General features: G+C 50.2%; 1 protein-coding gene across 5 annotated transcripts in view; it reads right to left on the bottom strand.

Annotated features, from left to right (window-relative positions):
- Positions 1-8,642: 8,642 nt before the first annotated feature.
- IQSEC3 (IQ motif and Sec7 domain ArfGEF 3) overlaps positions 8,643-17,386 on the bottom strand; it is a 99,788-nt gene continuing 91,044 nt past the window's right edge. For 2 of the 5 annotated variants that reach the window (XM_036400979.2, XM_036400983.2), the window contains one exon: positions 8,643-15,179. In XM_036400979.2, the coding sequence (XP_036256872.1) occupies positions 14,742-15,179 (438 nt within the window). In that variant the 3' untranslated portion in view covers positions 8,643-14,741. Of the gene's footprint in view, positions 15,180-17,233; positions 17,314-17,386 lie in introns of all 5 variants that reach the window. The other 3 variants (XM_036400981.2, XM_036400980.1, XM_036400982.1) reach the window with 3 other exon arrangements.

The following is a 17,386-nucleotide window of genomic DNA, read 5'->3' as shown; positions in this document are numbered from 1 at the left end:
TTGTGTGGTGGCCACCTTCCTCCTGCAACATCCTGGCCCAGGGCATTGTGTGGTGGCCACCTTCCTCCTGCAACATCCTGGCCCAGGGCATTGTGTGGTGGCCACCTTCCTCCTGCAACATCCTGGCCCAGGCCCTCAGGGAGGAGCAGCTGGTACCCACATCTTCCTCCTCCAGAGGAGAGGTGGTGTCTCTAGAGAGCTTAGACTGATTGTTATCCACTTCTCTGTTTTTCTTGCCTTTCCATGTGAAACTCCACCGAGCATCCCCCAGCACACAGCTGTGTTTCACCCCAGAGAGATTGCTATCCCTGTGTTCAAATCCCAGATGGCTGTTGGTTGATGGAGCATAAAACACCAGCAAATACATAACTGGAGGGCATGTGCAGAACAAAGGGCTCTAGTGCAGAACAAGGGATTCTAGTGAAAAGTCCTGCCTGTTGGTAGCTGTAGGACATCACCCCACACCTGGAGAAGGGCTTGGGGACAGTGTGTGCTGCTCACAGTGCCATGTTTCATCCCTGCACAGTCACCAGACATGTTTGCTGCATCCATTGGGGCTGGCACTGTGAGCCAGAGCCCAGCAGAGCAGTCAACCTTTCTTTCCTGGAGCATCCTGCCCTCTGTAGCTGTGTGCAGTAGCCACACCTTGAGTCTAAAAGCAGCTAAAAGGGTAAATGGAGGGCTCTTTGCCACAGGCTGTTCAAGTCTCCCACACTGACCACAACAAGCTTCGTGCAGAGGCAAGGCTGTGTGATAAAGAGATTTTCCAGCACTGTGAAAATCTCCACCCAAGATAAAACAGGGTAGTTCCTTCCAAGCACCCTCCTTGGCTGTGTCCCTGGATGGGAAACAATCAGATGGAGCATGATGCCCATGGGTGGTTCAGTTTATACCTTTTTCAGGAAGTGGCCACTCCTAAATCCCAGCTGGTGGAAAGCAAGAATTCCTGAGGCAGTTGGCAGGATGTAACCACCGTGCTTAAACCCAGCCCTGTGAAGCAGTGCTGACTTCCCTTGGGACGTGTTTGTTCAGCCAGATCAGTCACTGGCACATCCCAGCTCCCAACACATAAACCACAGAGGGCTGTGAGCTCTTGTAGATGGTGCTGGAGGAGTGTAACACCTGGAGAAGGCTGTGAAGTGTTTCAGAGCCATCCTAAAACAGCAGCATATTTCTTGGTTAGTGAAGCTTTGTGAAAGGAGGTGGCCTATCACAGCACCACGTGTAGGTGTGACAGTGACACTCCCAGTTGTGCCAGCCTCCCAGTGACCCCACACAGAGACATCCTTGGACACAGAGTGTTTGATGAGCACACAGACTGTCACTTAGTGCTGATTAGCCTCTCCCCTCCCCTGGCACAGCATTGCCAGGCCTGCTGACACTCTCAGCTTTAGATCAGAATCAACAAACTCATAAATGAGCATTCAAGAGAAGGTACATCCCACCCATCTTTCCTGCCAAAGAGTCTGGTCTCAGAGGTGACACACTGCAGTCCCCCAGGTGTCCTCCTGCAGGTGACAGGCTCATGATGAGCCTTTGCACAATTGTTCTGCTCTCCAATAGTAGCTTCAAAATGCTGCAGGTTGGCCCTGTGCTGCTTGTCCCTGTGACTCACCAGAGCATGGGGCCAACCTACTCTTCTGCCAGTCTTCCAGCCTGTGGACCAGTAACAGAAGGAAGAAAGAAGTTTTCTGGTGAAAGCTGAGGTCAGACCCCTTTGGGAATGGGTCCCCTGCCAACTCATCAGTGCATCTTGATTAATGTGCTTCAGAAGTGTAACCAATCTGTATTTGTATGCATGATTCTCAGCAGTTATGGCTGTGGGCATTAAGTGCATGTTTTGTGGTCTCCAACACCCTGAGCTGAGATCACGCCCTGTCCCACCTGTAATTGTTACAGTGTTTGTGTCAAAAAAATTGCAGCTGTTAAATAGACATGAGGAAATGCTATATTTATAGGCTTAGTCTTGTAAAGCCAAAAGCCAAACACTGAAAGCTGCAATCATAGCTCATCACAATTAATCTCAGCCAGTTACAGACATGTCATCTTTCCTTGTCCTTAATTGTCTGTGCCACTTAGCTGAACATTTCTATTCCAATTTCACCTATTTTTATGAACTGGGGCAATAAGGAAACCACTCTTTATAAACATGTATGTCCTTAGAGAGGGACATCTGAGCACAAAAAATGTGTTTAAGCTCTAAACTTTGCAGTAATTACCCTTATTAGAGGCCTGCTTTTGCCTGTGCATCCAGGTCCCATGACCTCCCTTCCCTCAAATGCAGACTGAGGCTTGCGCGGGTGGGTGATGGGCAATGGACTCAATTTTTGAGTGAGGCCATAAAACCATGGAAGACTTTGTTTCTTCCAGCTTCATTGGGACACCTCAGGCCTGGGGAAGAACAAATCAGTGTAAGTGGTAATTTTTTTGTCTCTTGGCCAAAGAGCTTGATTGCTGGCAGAGCTGTCCAAAGGTTGTTTCCTCCAGGGCAGTAGAGAAGGAAGGGTCCAGAAATCAAAATTCTTTCCCTGGTTGCTGAGGAAATCTCTAAACCCCAATTCCTGTTTTCTAGGATTTTAGCCCCAGCATCTCTCTGACCTGTGGCCTTGCCTGTGGCACATTGTTCTAGATGTGGCAGCAGGGGCTGCTCATAATGACAATATTTGATGAGATTTAACCATTTGCTCCATTTTCTGCTTGTGACCTTCTCCTTTGCTCTCTCTCTCCTACCCTGCTCCTTTTTGTTTTCTTCCCTCAGTCCTTCCCTGGTATCATTTGCCCAGTGGAAATTATCTACCTCAGCTTTCTTCCTCCTGCTTTCTTAGTTCCACTACTGTAAAATTACAACTCTCCCTCCTTTCTCTTCTCCTTTCTATTCTTTCCCCATTTATAGCTCTTTTTATTATCACCAATCTCTCTTCCCTGTTTCTCTCCCGTGCTCTCCTCCCAACCTAGAACTCCTTCCTGCATGCCTGTGGCTTAGCCTCTCACTGTGTGCATGCTCAACACTTCTGCCTGCTGAAAGCTGGAGCCCAGGATCCCACAGAGCAGTCCAGCTTTTCACAGGATTTAGTCCCTAAGAACCAATTTCTATCCCAATATCAAAATTATAATGAAATTCCAGGTATTTCTCTTCCTCTTTGCACCAGAAAATGCTGTGCCAAGGAATACTATCTCCTGGTATTACTAGAAAGACATTTCAGCCCACATTTCACCAGTGTGCACAGAGCTGTGCCTGTTCTGAAAGGTTTTGTGGCCTTTCCTGTTTTTGCACTATGTTATCTCCACCATGAATATTTGAATCTGTGAAGTCTGGCACCCATTACCTTGCAGGTAGGAATTTGCCCTTAGTCAAGCTCTGTCTGATGGACTGATCCCCTTCTCCAGCATTTCAAACTCATCCCCTCCTTAGCTAGAAGAGCCTTCCCACCTCCACACACAGGTTTTCCATCTAGTGAGAAGTCAGGGGGGTTGATGGACCCCCTTTAGCTCGTCCCACACCTCTGAAATGCCACTGTGGGTGGGTCTGTCAAAGCAGCCATATCTGTTCATTGACTGTAAGAACTGTTTTTGTCCTGTTCCCACCACATCTGCTGACCACCCCTCTGCTCCTCATTCCTTCTGACTCACCCATAAGAGAGGATACATAGCCAGGCTGTGGAGTGCTCACCTCTCCTCACTGCTGTAGTTCAGATGGGGATTGTTCTCCCCTGTGCTCCCCTACAGCACTCCTGCCTTTTCCCTGTCGCCTCACCTCCCCAGCACCTGCCAGCCTCTACCCCCCACCATAGGCAGCTGCTTGAAATAATCCTTTATGAAATCTCTTAATTCTAAGAAGCTATTTAGGGACCTGTGTTCAAATCCCTCTGAAATCCTCTTTTTCCTGAGGCCGGCAAAATATAAAATAAATGTCCCTGCCCCCATCCTCTGCTGCAGCAGGGGGTGACACGGGCCATGGGAAAGGCAGGATTGTTCTTCTGCTGCTCAAGAGCTGCTTCCCCTGGAGACCCAGGTGTGATTCTCTCCCCTGGGAGTGGGGAGCTCTTCCTGCTGCTGTCCTAGCAGATGTGTTCCAACAGCTGGCAGCTGGTTATAAAACACTCGTGCCATGTCCATGGCAGGATATGGTGCTGTGTGGCACTGGAAGGCTTTGGCTGGCCAGCCACTGTGCAGCTTGTAGTCTCTCCACAGCTCTATTAAATGGTGTGTTGAGAGGAGTTGTGTTGTGCATCAGGGGTGCCCTTAAAGCTGATGTCATTCTGCACGAACAATTTGTCCTTATCCATTGCCTCTTCCAGGGGGCTTCTCTCAGGACTGGAGGATCCTGGTTGTGATTTGGTGGTGATGGCCAGATGGGGAGGGGGTCTGCATCACTGCTGGGATATATCCTCTGTAGTTTGGCTTGTGCTGAGGGCTACAGCTCTCACCAAGCACTGCCTGCCTTCCTCAGCAGCTGAGCAGTGCTCAGCTCTGGGTGTCTACTGGCCCTGGAGGCCACAGGGTGTGCCCATAACACACAGCAGGGAATGGATGGGGTGCATCCCACATCCCCACTGCAGCCCTGGCTGAGGGAACACTGCCACAGGCCCTGACAAGTGAGTGCCCATCATCCCTGTGATGCCTTTAGCTGGGAAGTGTCCGTGTCTGGAGAAGCTCAGGAGCGGTTAGTGCTCCCCATGCTGATACCTGACAGCCATGATGTGATGGAGATGCCTCCTGACAGCTTGGCATGATGCCCCTGTGCTGCCAGGGACGTGGCACCGGCATTCACTGCAGTCCCAGGGACCAGCCACAGGCCCTCGTGGGGTGACACGTGTCCCCAGCTCAGCTCCTGGGGACAAGCAGCCCTCACCCCCACAGCCCTGTGCAGAGTGCCCATGGAGGGATTTACCCTGGGCACTCGAGGTGTTTCTGCTTCCAGATGAAGAAAACAACTCATCAGGAAGGGGCTTGTCTGAATCCCAGCTGTAATGGCATGGGGAGCAGGCTGGCCCCGAGGGGGTCCCATGGCATGGGGGCAGTGCTGGGGGGCACTGCTGCCTGATCCCTGCATCTCCCACAGGCCCAGGGCCCACTGGCAGAGCAGGGCATGGTGGCACAGCTGGATGTTTTTCTCCCTTTGAAGGCTGTGTGGCTTGGAGAAGGCTCTTGGCCTGTTTGTATTGCTTCATGCTGTTCAGGAAAATACAAATATCCCTGCACTGACCCCATAAAGAAAAGCACCTACTAGCTTTGTGCTGATGCTGCTGACCCAGATCCAGAAAAATCCTGCTCCATTTTATTTTTCCAGATAAAAGGCTCTATGGTGTAAACTCATCCCTTGCCATCAACCCAAGGAGCACTGCCACCATCTGCTCAGGGGCTGCAGAGCCCCTTACACTGACCTGGGGGTACATCAGCTCCCGGGGTGACCAGGACAGGACATGGTGGCACTGTGCCCCCTGTCTCAGCACAGAGGCAGTGCCAGCTCCCTGCCCTGCTCTCTGCCCATCCTCAGGGAGCCCGTGTTCCTTTTGGACACAGTTTGCTGCTGTCTGAGTGCTCCTGCCACCCTCTTTTCTGTGCATCCTCCTCCAGCACATGCCAGAGCTGACTGACACGCCTTTAAAAATAACTCCTCGGTGTGAAGGAGGGCAAGAGACGGAGGGGGATGAAGAGGGACATCTTCCCCTGTTGGAGAGGGACAACATCCTCATTCGCCTCTCCCTGCCCTGCCGGTGGTGTCGCCCTGTCCCGGCCAAGCGCCGCCCTGGGTCGCTGCCTGCCCAGCCCGTGACACAAATGTGACACAAATGCTTCGATGTGGTTTTGAAGCGCATTTGGTCCTGCAGGAGGGAGAGAGAGCTGACATCTCTGTTCCCTCTCTGCACTTACTGCAAATGAAGGGATTAGGAGTTATAATCCAAGATTCTTATTTTAAAGCGGCTTTCCAGCTCTGTGAGGGGAACTTGAGCGTGATGCTCCTGGGGGAGGTGGTGGCAGAGCAGCTGTCACAGCCCCGGTCACCGCAGCTGCCTGGGCGTTGGCAGCCGAGGCTCAGCGGCACTGGAGCGCTCCAGGCTGTGGGAGAGGCACCTCTGCAGGAAGTGGGAGTGTGTGTGCAGGGGGCTCTGCAAACCCAGCGTTCAGGGGACATCCCACCACTGGGCACTTGCCTTGGCACCAGGGAGCGCATCCAAGCACCGTGGAGGTACCACTGTCAGGTTGCACCTGTATTTGCAGGGGTTTCCAGATGTTTTGAGCTCTGAAAAGAAGCTTTTTCCCTAAAACGGGGCTCTTCCTTTGGGAAGGAGGGCAGGTCTATATTAGCCAGCACTGTTTAAATGGGATTTATGCAGGTGGGCAGCACAGCCATGGTGAGAGAGGTGGCAGCCCAGCCCCTCTGACAGCATCCCAGCCATTGCCTGGGGATCGTGTGCACCCAGCCCCGTGGGGACTGCCCCCATCCCTGGCAGCACCCTAGACCCCAGGATGACCCCCCAGCTGTGGGGACTCCTCTGCTGGGCAGAGCCTTGGGATCTGAGGGATCTCTCAGCTGCTGCCAATCCCCCATGGCAGCATCTGCTCTTGGGATGCCGAGTGTCAAATTGCACCAGTGTCAAATTGCACCAGCCCAAAGCATCCTGCAGCCCTTGGAAAGCTTCTGTCCCACAGTGCCAGCAGTGTCTGCTTTGGAGAAATACACTGATCTCTCTTCTGTTGTATTTGTTAACTCTTTCTCCTTCTCCTCCCACTGCATTCGTGGCAGACCTGAGTAAAATGTTAGCAAACTGCTGTTTTTTTCACTGGCATCTCTGCAGCCTTTCCCTCTGCTAATTATTATAGCTGTGCCTCTCCTAGGGCAAGTTGACAGATGGCTGGGGTTTTATCTTTGAACAAGCTATTTAAATAGGGCTCTGGCTTTTGCCTTGCACATTTCTTTCCTGGCTGCATGTCCTGAGCTGCTGGATGGGTTGTCCTTTTCACTAGGGATGACAGAAGTTGTGAGTTGAAACTGAAGGCCGAGGTCAGATCCCAGGAGATGGGTTCTTTCCTTTCCTTTTAGAAAGGAAAGATCATTCTGCCCTGCTTAATGTGGCCTCATAGAGTGCTGTGGTTTGGATTTAGCATGAGAATAATGTTGATAACACCCTGATGTTTTAGTTATTGCTAAGTAGTGCTTACCCTAAATTAAGAGTCCCATTTTCTGCCAGTGAGGAGAGGCACAAGAAGCTGGGAGGGAGCATGGCCAGGACAGCTGATCTGAACTGGCCAAAGGGATATTCCAGGCCACAGCACATCATGTCCCATGCATAAACTGGGGGGAGCTGGCTGGGAGCTGCTGACCATTGCTGGGGGATAGGCTGGGCATTGGTCAGTAGGTGGTGAACAATTGCATTGTGCATCTTTCCCTCATTTTCATCATTATTATTGCTGTTGTTGTTGCTGTTATTAAACAATTCTTATCTCAACCCACAAGTTTTACCTTTTTCTGGTCTCAACCCTATTCCACGAAGGGTGGAAGGGGAAGAGAGTGAGCAGCTGCAAGGTACTTAGTTGCTGGCTAGGATGAATCCACAAGATAAAGAAAATGTACTCAAAAGTCAAGCCTTCCATAATGGGAGGGAATAGAAAGGTGTACATAGAATATCAGGATGGGTATATATCACTCTAAGTGTTTTCACTACCACAGTCTTGGTCCTACACTCCTGTGGAAGAAGATCCTTCTGTTCCCGTGTTGTTTCTTGTTGTTTGCTTGTTTTTAATGATCTTGATATTGTTTGGGACACCCTACCTCAATGAGGAGGAGGATTAGGAAGACAGGATTCTTGTTTTAAAAAGTTCATTGATAACTGTGCCACACTGTAAGATTTATGGGTGCTCTATAAAATATGATCCTGCCCTCCATACCTAAGAACATTCCCAGCTCATGGATTGTATGGTTTAAGATAGAAAACAGCTCCTCAGCCAGCTTTTAACCTCTGTTGCACTCATTAGCTGTTTAACCTCTTTTAACCTCTGTTGCAGAAAAGTTGCTCCAAGACCCACCAGGTGTGGCAGAGCTCCTAAACTGGTTAAATCCCACAGCCCTGCTAACCATGCATCATCATCCTTGAGGCACCTGCTTATTTTCAGCCACCTTTCCCAGGTCAGGCAGGTATATGTGCGTGACTCCAGGCTGCTGAATTAAGGATCTGGGCAGTGACTTTACAGAGGGGCACCTCTTGCCCAGCAGCTGCTGATGACAAGAAACCTCAGTCTGTGGGGAAAGGTGAAGCCTGACTCTGATCATCTGTGCCCCAGGCACCCCCTTTCAGCACAATCTTCCCAGAGTGCCCCAGATGAAGTTAAAGGGACCCATAATGACCTGCACACAGCAGTGACACTGCTGGCACATGGCAGCTCTGGGTCTGTGCTGACCTTCCTGCCACCACAGTGCTCCTGGAGGACTCCCCTCTCTGTGCAGGTGTCGGGATGGGTCTGTGACCCCGCAGGCAGCACCTCCAAAGCAGGAGGCAGCAGGCTGTGAAGAGCTGAGTTCAGTGGTGAGTCTGCATTTTGTTTGGCAGGGGTGGATAGAGCCCACCTACAGCAAAGCATTTGAGGATGTGCCTAATTAAAAGCCCATCTGAAAAGTTTCAGAGAAAAATTGCATCTCAAGATTCTCTGTGGAAAAGAGCAGTGTATTTTGATCCATTCCAACCACAGTATGTATCAGTTATTGCACATAATGGATGCTGTATAGATATAACAGGGTACAGATGCACTGTGACAATTGTGGTATTTGCTTTTTGGGTTGTAATCCTCTATACCAGCACTACCTAAATATGTCTACATAGTATCCTTCCCAGAGACACTTGCCATCTTCTGATTAATAACAGTATCTGAACATTGGAGCAAGTGAGGAGTATTTCACATATAGACAATCTGGTTTTATTGCTTTCATCTTCACTTTACAGCCAGGTGTGTGATCTGAACATCAGCCAGGAACTTCAATAATCTTCTGTTTCAAAACATCTTAGAAAATGCCTGTTTGGGATGGGCTGGTTTATAATATATCCATGGCACACAAAAACATAAATGGAAGCCTCTGAATCCCTGGGAAATATACTGTCTGTTTCTGGGAGGGATTTCTGTCCTCCCAAGTATTTAATGGTGGGCCTGGGGATCCAAGGGATTCTTTGAAGCCAGCAAAGAATTTGCAACCTATGGGCAGGGTTTTTTTAGCAGGTGCAATGTGAATCCAGCATCATCGGATCCAGCTGCAGAGACGGAGCTTGCCTTCCCCCACTCATTGCAGAGGAGAGCTCGCTTTGTGTGCACGTGCTTGATTCTCCCTCAAAGGTCAGCTTCATTAACCTTGGGGTTATGCTTTGTGTAAATATGCACTTAGATCTGATCTGCACAGGAAATGTGATTTTCCTCGCGTGTCTCCCATCCAAATGTTCCCCAGGGCTGAGCCTGTGTAGCTGGTGAGATGTGCTGCAATGGTGATGCTGCGGCCAGCAAAGCTGTCCTGCTCAGGCAGTGCATGCTGCCTGTGCCCCATAGTTTTGTCCAGCACCTTCTGTAGAGGTACCTCCATGCTCTCTGAGGTGCAGTCCTGTGTAGTGTGAGCACTGCCCCACGGTGTGTGCTGCTCTCTGGGGCACAGGTTCCTGTGTGGCCACATGTCCCACAGTGTACAGCAGCAGGGAGTGCTCTGCAAGGCTGTGTGAGCCTCCCTCCCCAGAGGTGCAGCCTGCAGCTGGGAGCATCCAGCAATGAGCTGTGGCACAGAAGGGCTCTGCCTTCCCCCTCACCGTTTTCCTCTCCACCTCCCTGCAGGGGTGAATTTCACAGTTAAGTTGCCACCTCCTGAACAAGTTTATTGCTTCCTGTTTTCCTCTGGATCTGATCCTCAGAGAGCCTGAGCACTGAGCTGGCTCCTGCTGCTTTTGACAAGAAAACAGCAGTAGCTGGGGCAGGCTGCCCCTGAGGCCAGCAGGAGGCCAGGATGCTCAGCACTCCATGGAGCACCCTTGGTGTGTGCTTGTGTGCCTGTGCACGCTGCTGGAGCCCAGGGACACCGGGGGCTGAGGCAAAGAAGACATTGGAGCACAAGTGACATTATCTCAATATAATTTCTAAAACTCTATTGATTGAACAGATAAAATACCTCTGATCTATTTTTTGTTATTTTTGTTACAAAATATTAGCCATTTGGACTCTTTTGCTAGGTGTGACCACACCACTTATCCCAAAGGAAGCTTTTGTTGGTGATATTTACAGCAGGAGACAGGTACAGACAGACAGGTGCTTTCAAAAGCCTACGCATAGGTAACACTTCTGTTGTTAGATTTTAAAAAGACACATTCAGATGGGGTTGTGACTAGTGTTGAAGAGCTGGGTGACTTCAAAGCTGCTGTCCCAGGCGTGGCTGCGAACGAGAGGGCAGGACAAGGACAGCTCTAGCTCACAAAACACTGCCTGCAGTCCCTGGAGCCTACACTAGCACAGTGAGGCAGCTGGTGGAGTGGGAGACGGGGAGAGTTTGCTCGGCAACTTGCATTTTAAAGCAGAGGCTCTGCCAAGCAGCAGCATCCTTGGTTGAGGGCTCAGATTGGTTTTGGAAACCTCAGGAACATGTGCACATAGTTGCAGGTTGAGCCTTCTGAGGAACAGGTAACAAAACTCAAAGCCTTATGGCTTGGAGGCCCTCAAATGCATCCAAATCTGGTGGTACCTTTCAGCATGAGTATTGATGAAATTCAGGTTGTGGACCATACCCTCACCTTTTATCTACTGGAAGGAGAGAAAATGTGAACGTGGGATGCTTTGAAAGCCTTGTGAAAGCACTGAGTGTTGCTAACCCAGCAGCCAAGACTATAGCATTAAAAATTACTATGGCAGCAGAAATGCACTGCATTAAACCCAAATTGTTTGCAAGGCTCAATTCTCCTGTCACATTTTCCCATCCCTTTGCTACTGGTGCAAACAGATTCATTTCACTGGGCCTGCACCAGCCTGAGCAAGGATCAGGATAGAGCCTGATGTAACCCAGCTCAGTCTCTCCTGCTGTTCAGCAAAGCCACCTTCTCATTTGGCCACTGACTACCCAACACTCACTGCAGAACACTTTTTGCAAGGTTTCTGTTTTCTCTCTCCCCCCCACTCCTTTTTAATATAGAAGGGCATGAATTTGGCAGCAAAAAGACACTGGTTCATTTGGGTTGAGCTAATCTCTGCAGCAGCTCCCTGCCTGACTCCTCCACCTGAAAGATTGTGCTAGGTTCATGATCAGAATCCCTGCTGTCAAGAGCTGGTGATTTTTCTTTGGGCTGGTCCCTCCAGGTGGGCTGTGGTGCACATTTTGTCCTTCGTTAGGTTGTCACTGAGGTGCCCCTTCCAGCCTGCACCCTGTCAGTCTGTGTGCCAGGGTGTCTGCTCACAGCTGTAGGGCTGCACTGAGTCTGTGTGTCTGGCTGGCATGTGGGAGGACTGCAGGAGCAGACAAAACAATAGATCAGACGAGGTGCAGATATGTTTTAAAGTGCTTCTCATCCTTTGACACCAACCTTCAAACAAAAACAAAACAAAAAAAAAAACCACCAAATCTGTATTTTGGAGTGAAGTCCGAAGGGCTCGGCTCCACGGTGGAGTTTTGACCAACCTGTTCCATGACAACCTGGAACAGAGCAGTTTTGTGCCTCTCCAGCCAAACCCAACAGAAGATGTGGTAGCCAGCAGGCCAGAAGACAGCAAGAGTTATCTACATTTGCTTCTCTGTCCAAAGCTCAAGGCCAGCAGTTGCCTTTGCAAGGTCAGGGAAACAGAACCAGCTTGCCCTGAGAGAATACTTTGCCTCAGGTACCTCAGCACTTCAGTTCACTCACTTCTACCCTTCATCCAGCATGGAGAAGGGAGTCTCAAGCAGCTTCCTTATTTCCTCTTTAGATCCTTGTAGCTCTCCCAATCAATTATTAAAGCAGCAAACATCTTGTGTAGGAACTTCGTAGGCATTGTTATAAATATTTTATCTAAAAAAATTATTTCCTCAAGTATCTTAAGGTTTTTTGCTGTTGTCACTTTGTGTTAAATGTCAAGTAAAATCTAATTTATTTATTTTAACACACACACAGAGCTTCATTGGCACACTGCACTCTGGGAAAAAAACCTGAACTAGTACTGCCATTCCTCTCAGACAGTGAAATAACTACTGGGAAGGGGGGACAGTGCCAGTGCCTCCTGGACACCCATTCCACTGCAGCAGTGAGCAAAAACAGCAGCAGCCACACGCTGCATGATCAAAAAAGGCAGCTGGCACACATGCTTTCTTGGGAAGCTATGGGCAGCTCAGATGAGGCTCTGGTTGCTGTGAGGCAGCAGGGTGTCACCCTGGAGGGAGTCAGCAGCAGACCAGGCCAGCTGTGCCTCACAGCTGGCTGGGGGTGAGGGGCTGAGCCCTGGCCAGGGGTGAGGACCTCTCCCAGCACCCAGTTCAGGATGCAGAGCATCCAAACTGTCCTGGGGGGCTGGCTAGGAGAAAGCTTCTCTGGCCTGGAGGGAGACTGGGCTTCTAGTCAGGGTTTTCTTACAGTCTTTTCTGTCATCTGCTGCTGCAGTCTTCCCTGAGGCTCTGCTTGTGGGCTCCCTGTTGGTACATTTGCTGTTGCAGATAGAAGTGGCAGCCCGGTGCCCAGCTGAGAAAACAAGTCAGAGCTCTTGGCACAGCTGGGTCCATGGGTCATGCTCAGACTGAGGGGGACCTGGCAGTGAGCAGGCTCCTGCCCTGGAGGGCTGGCTAAGTGCAGGGGAGCTGTCACTCCAGCCCCTGTCTGTTTCCCTAACTTCAGCTGGGCTTCTGCCCAGGTCAGATGTGTGAACTCTCTCCCTGAACGTTCCAGCACAGCCAGCAAGCATCCAGGGAGCACTGAGGGAGCCAAGCCCATCCCTGATGCACTGCCACTGGCTTTCTCACTGGCAATGGCCCCAGAGATCAGCACACTGGCACAATCCCTAAGGAAATTGCTGTGTGGCTTTTACCCCACAAGGTTAAAAAAAGTTTTCTGCATCTGTCTTTGCTGCCCCTCTTGTCCTGACATTTTGCACATCCCCACCACTGGCAACAGCTCCTGCCATTCCTCACCCTACCATTACATCGTCAGCACCCAGTGCTCATGTCTCAGCCTTGTACAGGAAAGAAGAGAATTTCTGTCTTTCCTTCATAACATAAAATAAAAATAAGGGCCCTAAAAGGCATTCTGTCCTATTTTAGAATCCTAAAGTTGATCTTCTTAAACCTCGAAGGGAGATAGAATGAGTGACTGAGACCAAAGCCTTTAAGCTAATTAATACCTTCCCCTCCCTACTGCACAGATTTTTTTTTCTAAAAATACATCCACAGCCCATTTTTAAAGCTGTCTTCCTTCACATCAATGTCCCCAATAAAGCAGAGGAGCTGAGCTGTCATCTCTATCTCAGGATCTGCCTCTCCTCTCACTTTGAATCTGGGATAGAGAGGGAGAGAGAAGAGGCCTTGGAGTCTGGTATCTGAGCAGCTTTCCTATAGGAAGGGCTGATGGAGGTAAGAATATAGGGGTAAGTGATAACAGGCAAGAGATACAGATGGGACCTCACATGAGTGGTCTCCAAAAAGTCCCTTCCCTCTAACACAGGTGGAAGAGCCCAAGTGAATGGAACACCCACCCCAAAAGGTGAACATAACACTTTGCTTTCAGAATACAAAAATGCAGGTGGGCAGGAAACACAAAACGAGCCAGAAGAAGGAAAGCAGAGGTGGGTCTGTTTTAGAGAAGACAATCTCCTGTGTGTGTGTGGGGGTGTGTGTGTGTGTTGAGGTGGGAGGGCACCTCTCGGTGCTGTCTCTTTGGAAAAGCACACATCCATTCATTCCAGGAAGATCCCTGGACTGAAGCCCTCCCTTCTGCCCCCTCAGAACTGCTTGGTGTTTCCTTAGTAAGCATGCTCATACATATGCTACCATACAGGTGTATTTACATGTGGTGAGGTCTGCTAGGTCTCAGCAGAGGTCTCTGGTACAATGCTCCAACATAACAACAGAAAAAGTTTTGGTGTTCAGTGAGGCCATCTCTGTGTACTTGTACTGCAGCTCAGGACAGTCTCTCCTCCTCTCAAGCTCTCTTCCACTCGTGCACTCCTTCCTTTGGAGCCGGTTGCTGCAAGGAGATAAAACTTGGAGAGCGATGAGGAGGAAGCGTGGCAAGTGGTGCAAGTTCTCACTCCAGCTTAGCAGGTGGCAGTGATGGTGGCAGGGAGAACTCCACCCCCAGGAATGCCCCAAGGCATGGCACAGGTGAGTCCATTTCTCTCTGCGGCTGGCGAAATTTCAGGGTGGGTACGAACCTGTGGCCAGGTAAATGCAAGGCAGGAAAGGAAGCTGAGGAGTAGGAAACGGAAGACACGGTGCCTAGAAAGCAGCAGGTCATCAAGCCTCTGAGGAACAGGGCAGCAAAGTGCTACATGGGGACAACACGAGCACAGAGGCCAGCTGGGCTGGCAGGGCGTGAGGATGTGTGAGCATGTAGGCTGGCAGTTTCTACAGATGGCTCCTCACAAATAGCATCGTCTTGAGGGGAGATGGGGTAAGAGTTAGGTCAGTTGGCTTTTTTTTTTTTCTTTTGTTCTCATTTTACTAAAAAATAAATCACAAACTAGATCTCTGTAGGCAGAAAGGGTCCCTGGGAGGTGCTGGGGAAGGGGAGCGAGGAAGTCTGTGCTGTTTGGTGCTGGTGCTATGGCTACACGAGGCTGCGTGAGCCACTGGAATACCTGCGCCTCTGAAGCAGCGAGCTGGGGGGGCAGTACTGGTGGGGGTGGTTGTAGGGAGGGGGTGGAGGTGGCAGGGGAGGCTGATGGACCAGCTTCATGGGGGTCCCAGGGAGCCCACTGCCCACACCGCGCCACGGCGTGGAGGTGCAGGAGTCGGAGGTGACGTAGCGTGTCAGAGTCTGGTTGAGGGCCGGCTCCATCCGAGCGAGGCACGGCTTGTCCAGGACAATGACTTTGACAATCTGCTGGCACTGTACAAGTGTCCCCGCCGAGGCGGGGTGGGAGGGCACCAGTGCTGTCTCCAGCTGCTCCCGTGGCATGTTAAGACGCATGCTGGGCTGCATTCCACTCTCGGGCCCCAGGGCGGAGTTGTGCTGGTACGTTTGAAGCCTGTTGTGAATTGACACCTAGTTTAGAAACAGCCAAAGAAGCATTAAATGTTACAAGACTTTTCCCATCCGCTGCTACTGGCTGCCCTGAACCCCCGCCACCGGACGGCCTCACATGCATCCAACCCTCTCTCCCTCAAAAATCCAGAATAGGTACAACCCTGGCTGCACAGTCCCCCTCAACAGCCCCATTGTCCCCATCCAGCCTAAGTGTCCCTGTCCTTTCCCTCAGGTCAAAGGCAGCAGAGCCGGCGTTCCCAATGCAGTGCAGCTTTGATTATCAAACAGCACAGGGAACACAAATCGATTCTAAGAGTGGAAGTGTCTGTGAATTCTCATGGAAATGAACAGACCTCGAGGCCATGACTTTGCCCCCACCAGCGAAAAGGAGAGGGGCACCAGGCCACAAGGTTTCAGGTAATCAAGGCTGTACGTTTCAGCAATGACAGCAGCTGAATCTGAGATAGAGAGCGACAGAGAAACTCAAGCCTTTCCCAGCTCCCTGCCTTTCTAAGTAGGAAGGTGCACCACATAACTGGCTAATCTCTTTACAAAGGAAAAAGCAGAAACCTGACATAGTCTAGCAAAAGGCAGCTCCCTCTGCTCCATTTGATGGTTTGTCAGTGAAAAGAAATGATTTTCAAAAGAAAAAAAGAAACAAAAAATGCCCATCTGGCTCGTACAATGATAAAAGAAATTCATGATGAAATGGCAGCAGATTAGATAATCTCAGAGAAATGGAAATGCTCCTCTGCTGGCAGAGTAATACTTGGTCAGCTGAAAGCAGGTAGGGAAGCAGGAGGTCATCAGTGTTTCCACATTGAGATGCTGATAATGGAATCAAATAAGGGAGCTCACTGAGACCAGTCTGAAAAGGATGAGCTGGCCTGGACGGGAGGTGCCTAGCAGGAGAAGTGCAGCAGGGAAATAATGCTTCCCAAATGATGAATGAGGTTATAGTTCCTACTGGCAAGGACATGGGCTGATGGAGACCCCAAACCAGAGCTAAGTTGCTGGCTTAAAACAGAATGTCAGTCAAGTGACAAGCCCTGTGTAGGAAACAAGTGCTTGCAGGTTGGTGTGGCATTTCCAGCCAGGCAGAGGTACAGGTGAGACAGTGGGGCTGCCCTGAGGCTCTGGCAGAGTCAGCAGCTGCACCAGCAACTGGGAAGGAGAAGCTGTGAAGTGCCCAAGCTGCCCACCATGCTGGAACAAGGATGAGCTGTCTGTCCCTATCCAGACATGGAGGTTGCTCAGACTCACCACACAGCAGGACACAATTTTGTGTCAATATTTATTCAGGTGTTGGAACATCCCACAGGAAAAGCTGGTTGCTGGGCCAGGAAGTGCCAATGACATTAGGATACATGGAAGCTGTTCTACACAGGGAGACACTTCTCCCAGCAGGAATAGGAAGCTGGCTGGCAGAGGCACCTTTCCCAGGAAGGGGGTGTCTGCAGAGAAATAGGGTGCTCTCCAGGGAAAAGAAGCAGCACCTGCTCCCCACAGAGAAGCTGAATTCTTTAAGTGAATATATGTTGACAAGAGGGGAAAGAACTACCCTGGAAAAGGGAAGGTTCAGGACAATGGAGATATTTCAGACAGAGAGAGAGTAGGAAGTAGTTGATAAGATTTTCAGTGTGAAGATTGCATTTTCCTGTTTCCTCACAGGCAGTGAGAGTATGGGTATATGTGAAGAAACAGGCAACCCACTGGATGCTGAGAGATTCCTGCAAAGATAGATGCACACAGGACAGCCAAGCTCCCTGCCTAGGAAGGTGAAGCTCTAAGGAAAGTCTGGTGTACAAAGGCCATGCTTAATCCCCTTCATGGGGATGGAGAGACAGAGCTGCAGAGATAGTGCAGGAAAGCTGGGCTGTGGGGGATTTGCATGTGATGCTGCATGGAGTTAGCATGTCAGGGAAGTCCTTAGTGGGGTTTTCAGTCTCCCCAGAAGCAGTGGGGTGGGTTAGTCTACAGCGTTTGGGAGCTTGGTCCATGAAGGATGTTACAGTTATAGAAACGGATTGAAAATGCTTTGAAGTTTAGTTTGGATTTGAAAGTTGTATTACCCGTCCTAGCAGTAACTTTTAATTGTATCTCTGGAAATTGGTAAAATTGTCAGTCTGGCTGGGGAGGCATTGATTAAAACCTGAGAAAAGAAACAACAGAGAATGTGAGAAGTGCTGAAGTGAGAGAGAATTACTTACCTCAGCTGCTCTGCA

The sequence above is a fragment of the Molothrus ater genome, chromosome 5, assembly GCF_012460135.2.
Source record: "Molothrus ater isolate BHLD 08-10-18 breed brown headed cowbird chromosome 5, BPBGC_Mater_1.1, whole genome shotgun sequence".
NCBI classification, from domain to species: Eukaryota; Metazoa; Chordata; class Aves; order Passeriformes; family Icteridae; genus Molothrus; species Molothrus ater.
The sequence above is the reverse complement of the archived record's forward strand: the minus strand, read 5'-3'. Positions and strand labels throughout refer to the sequence as shown.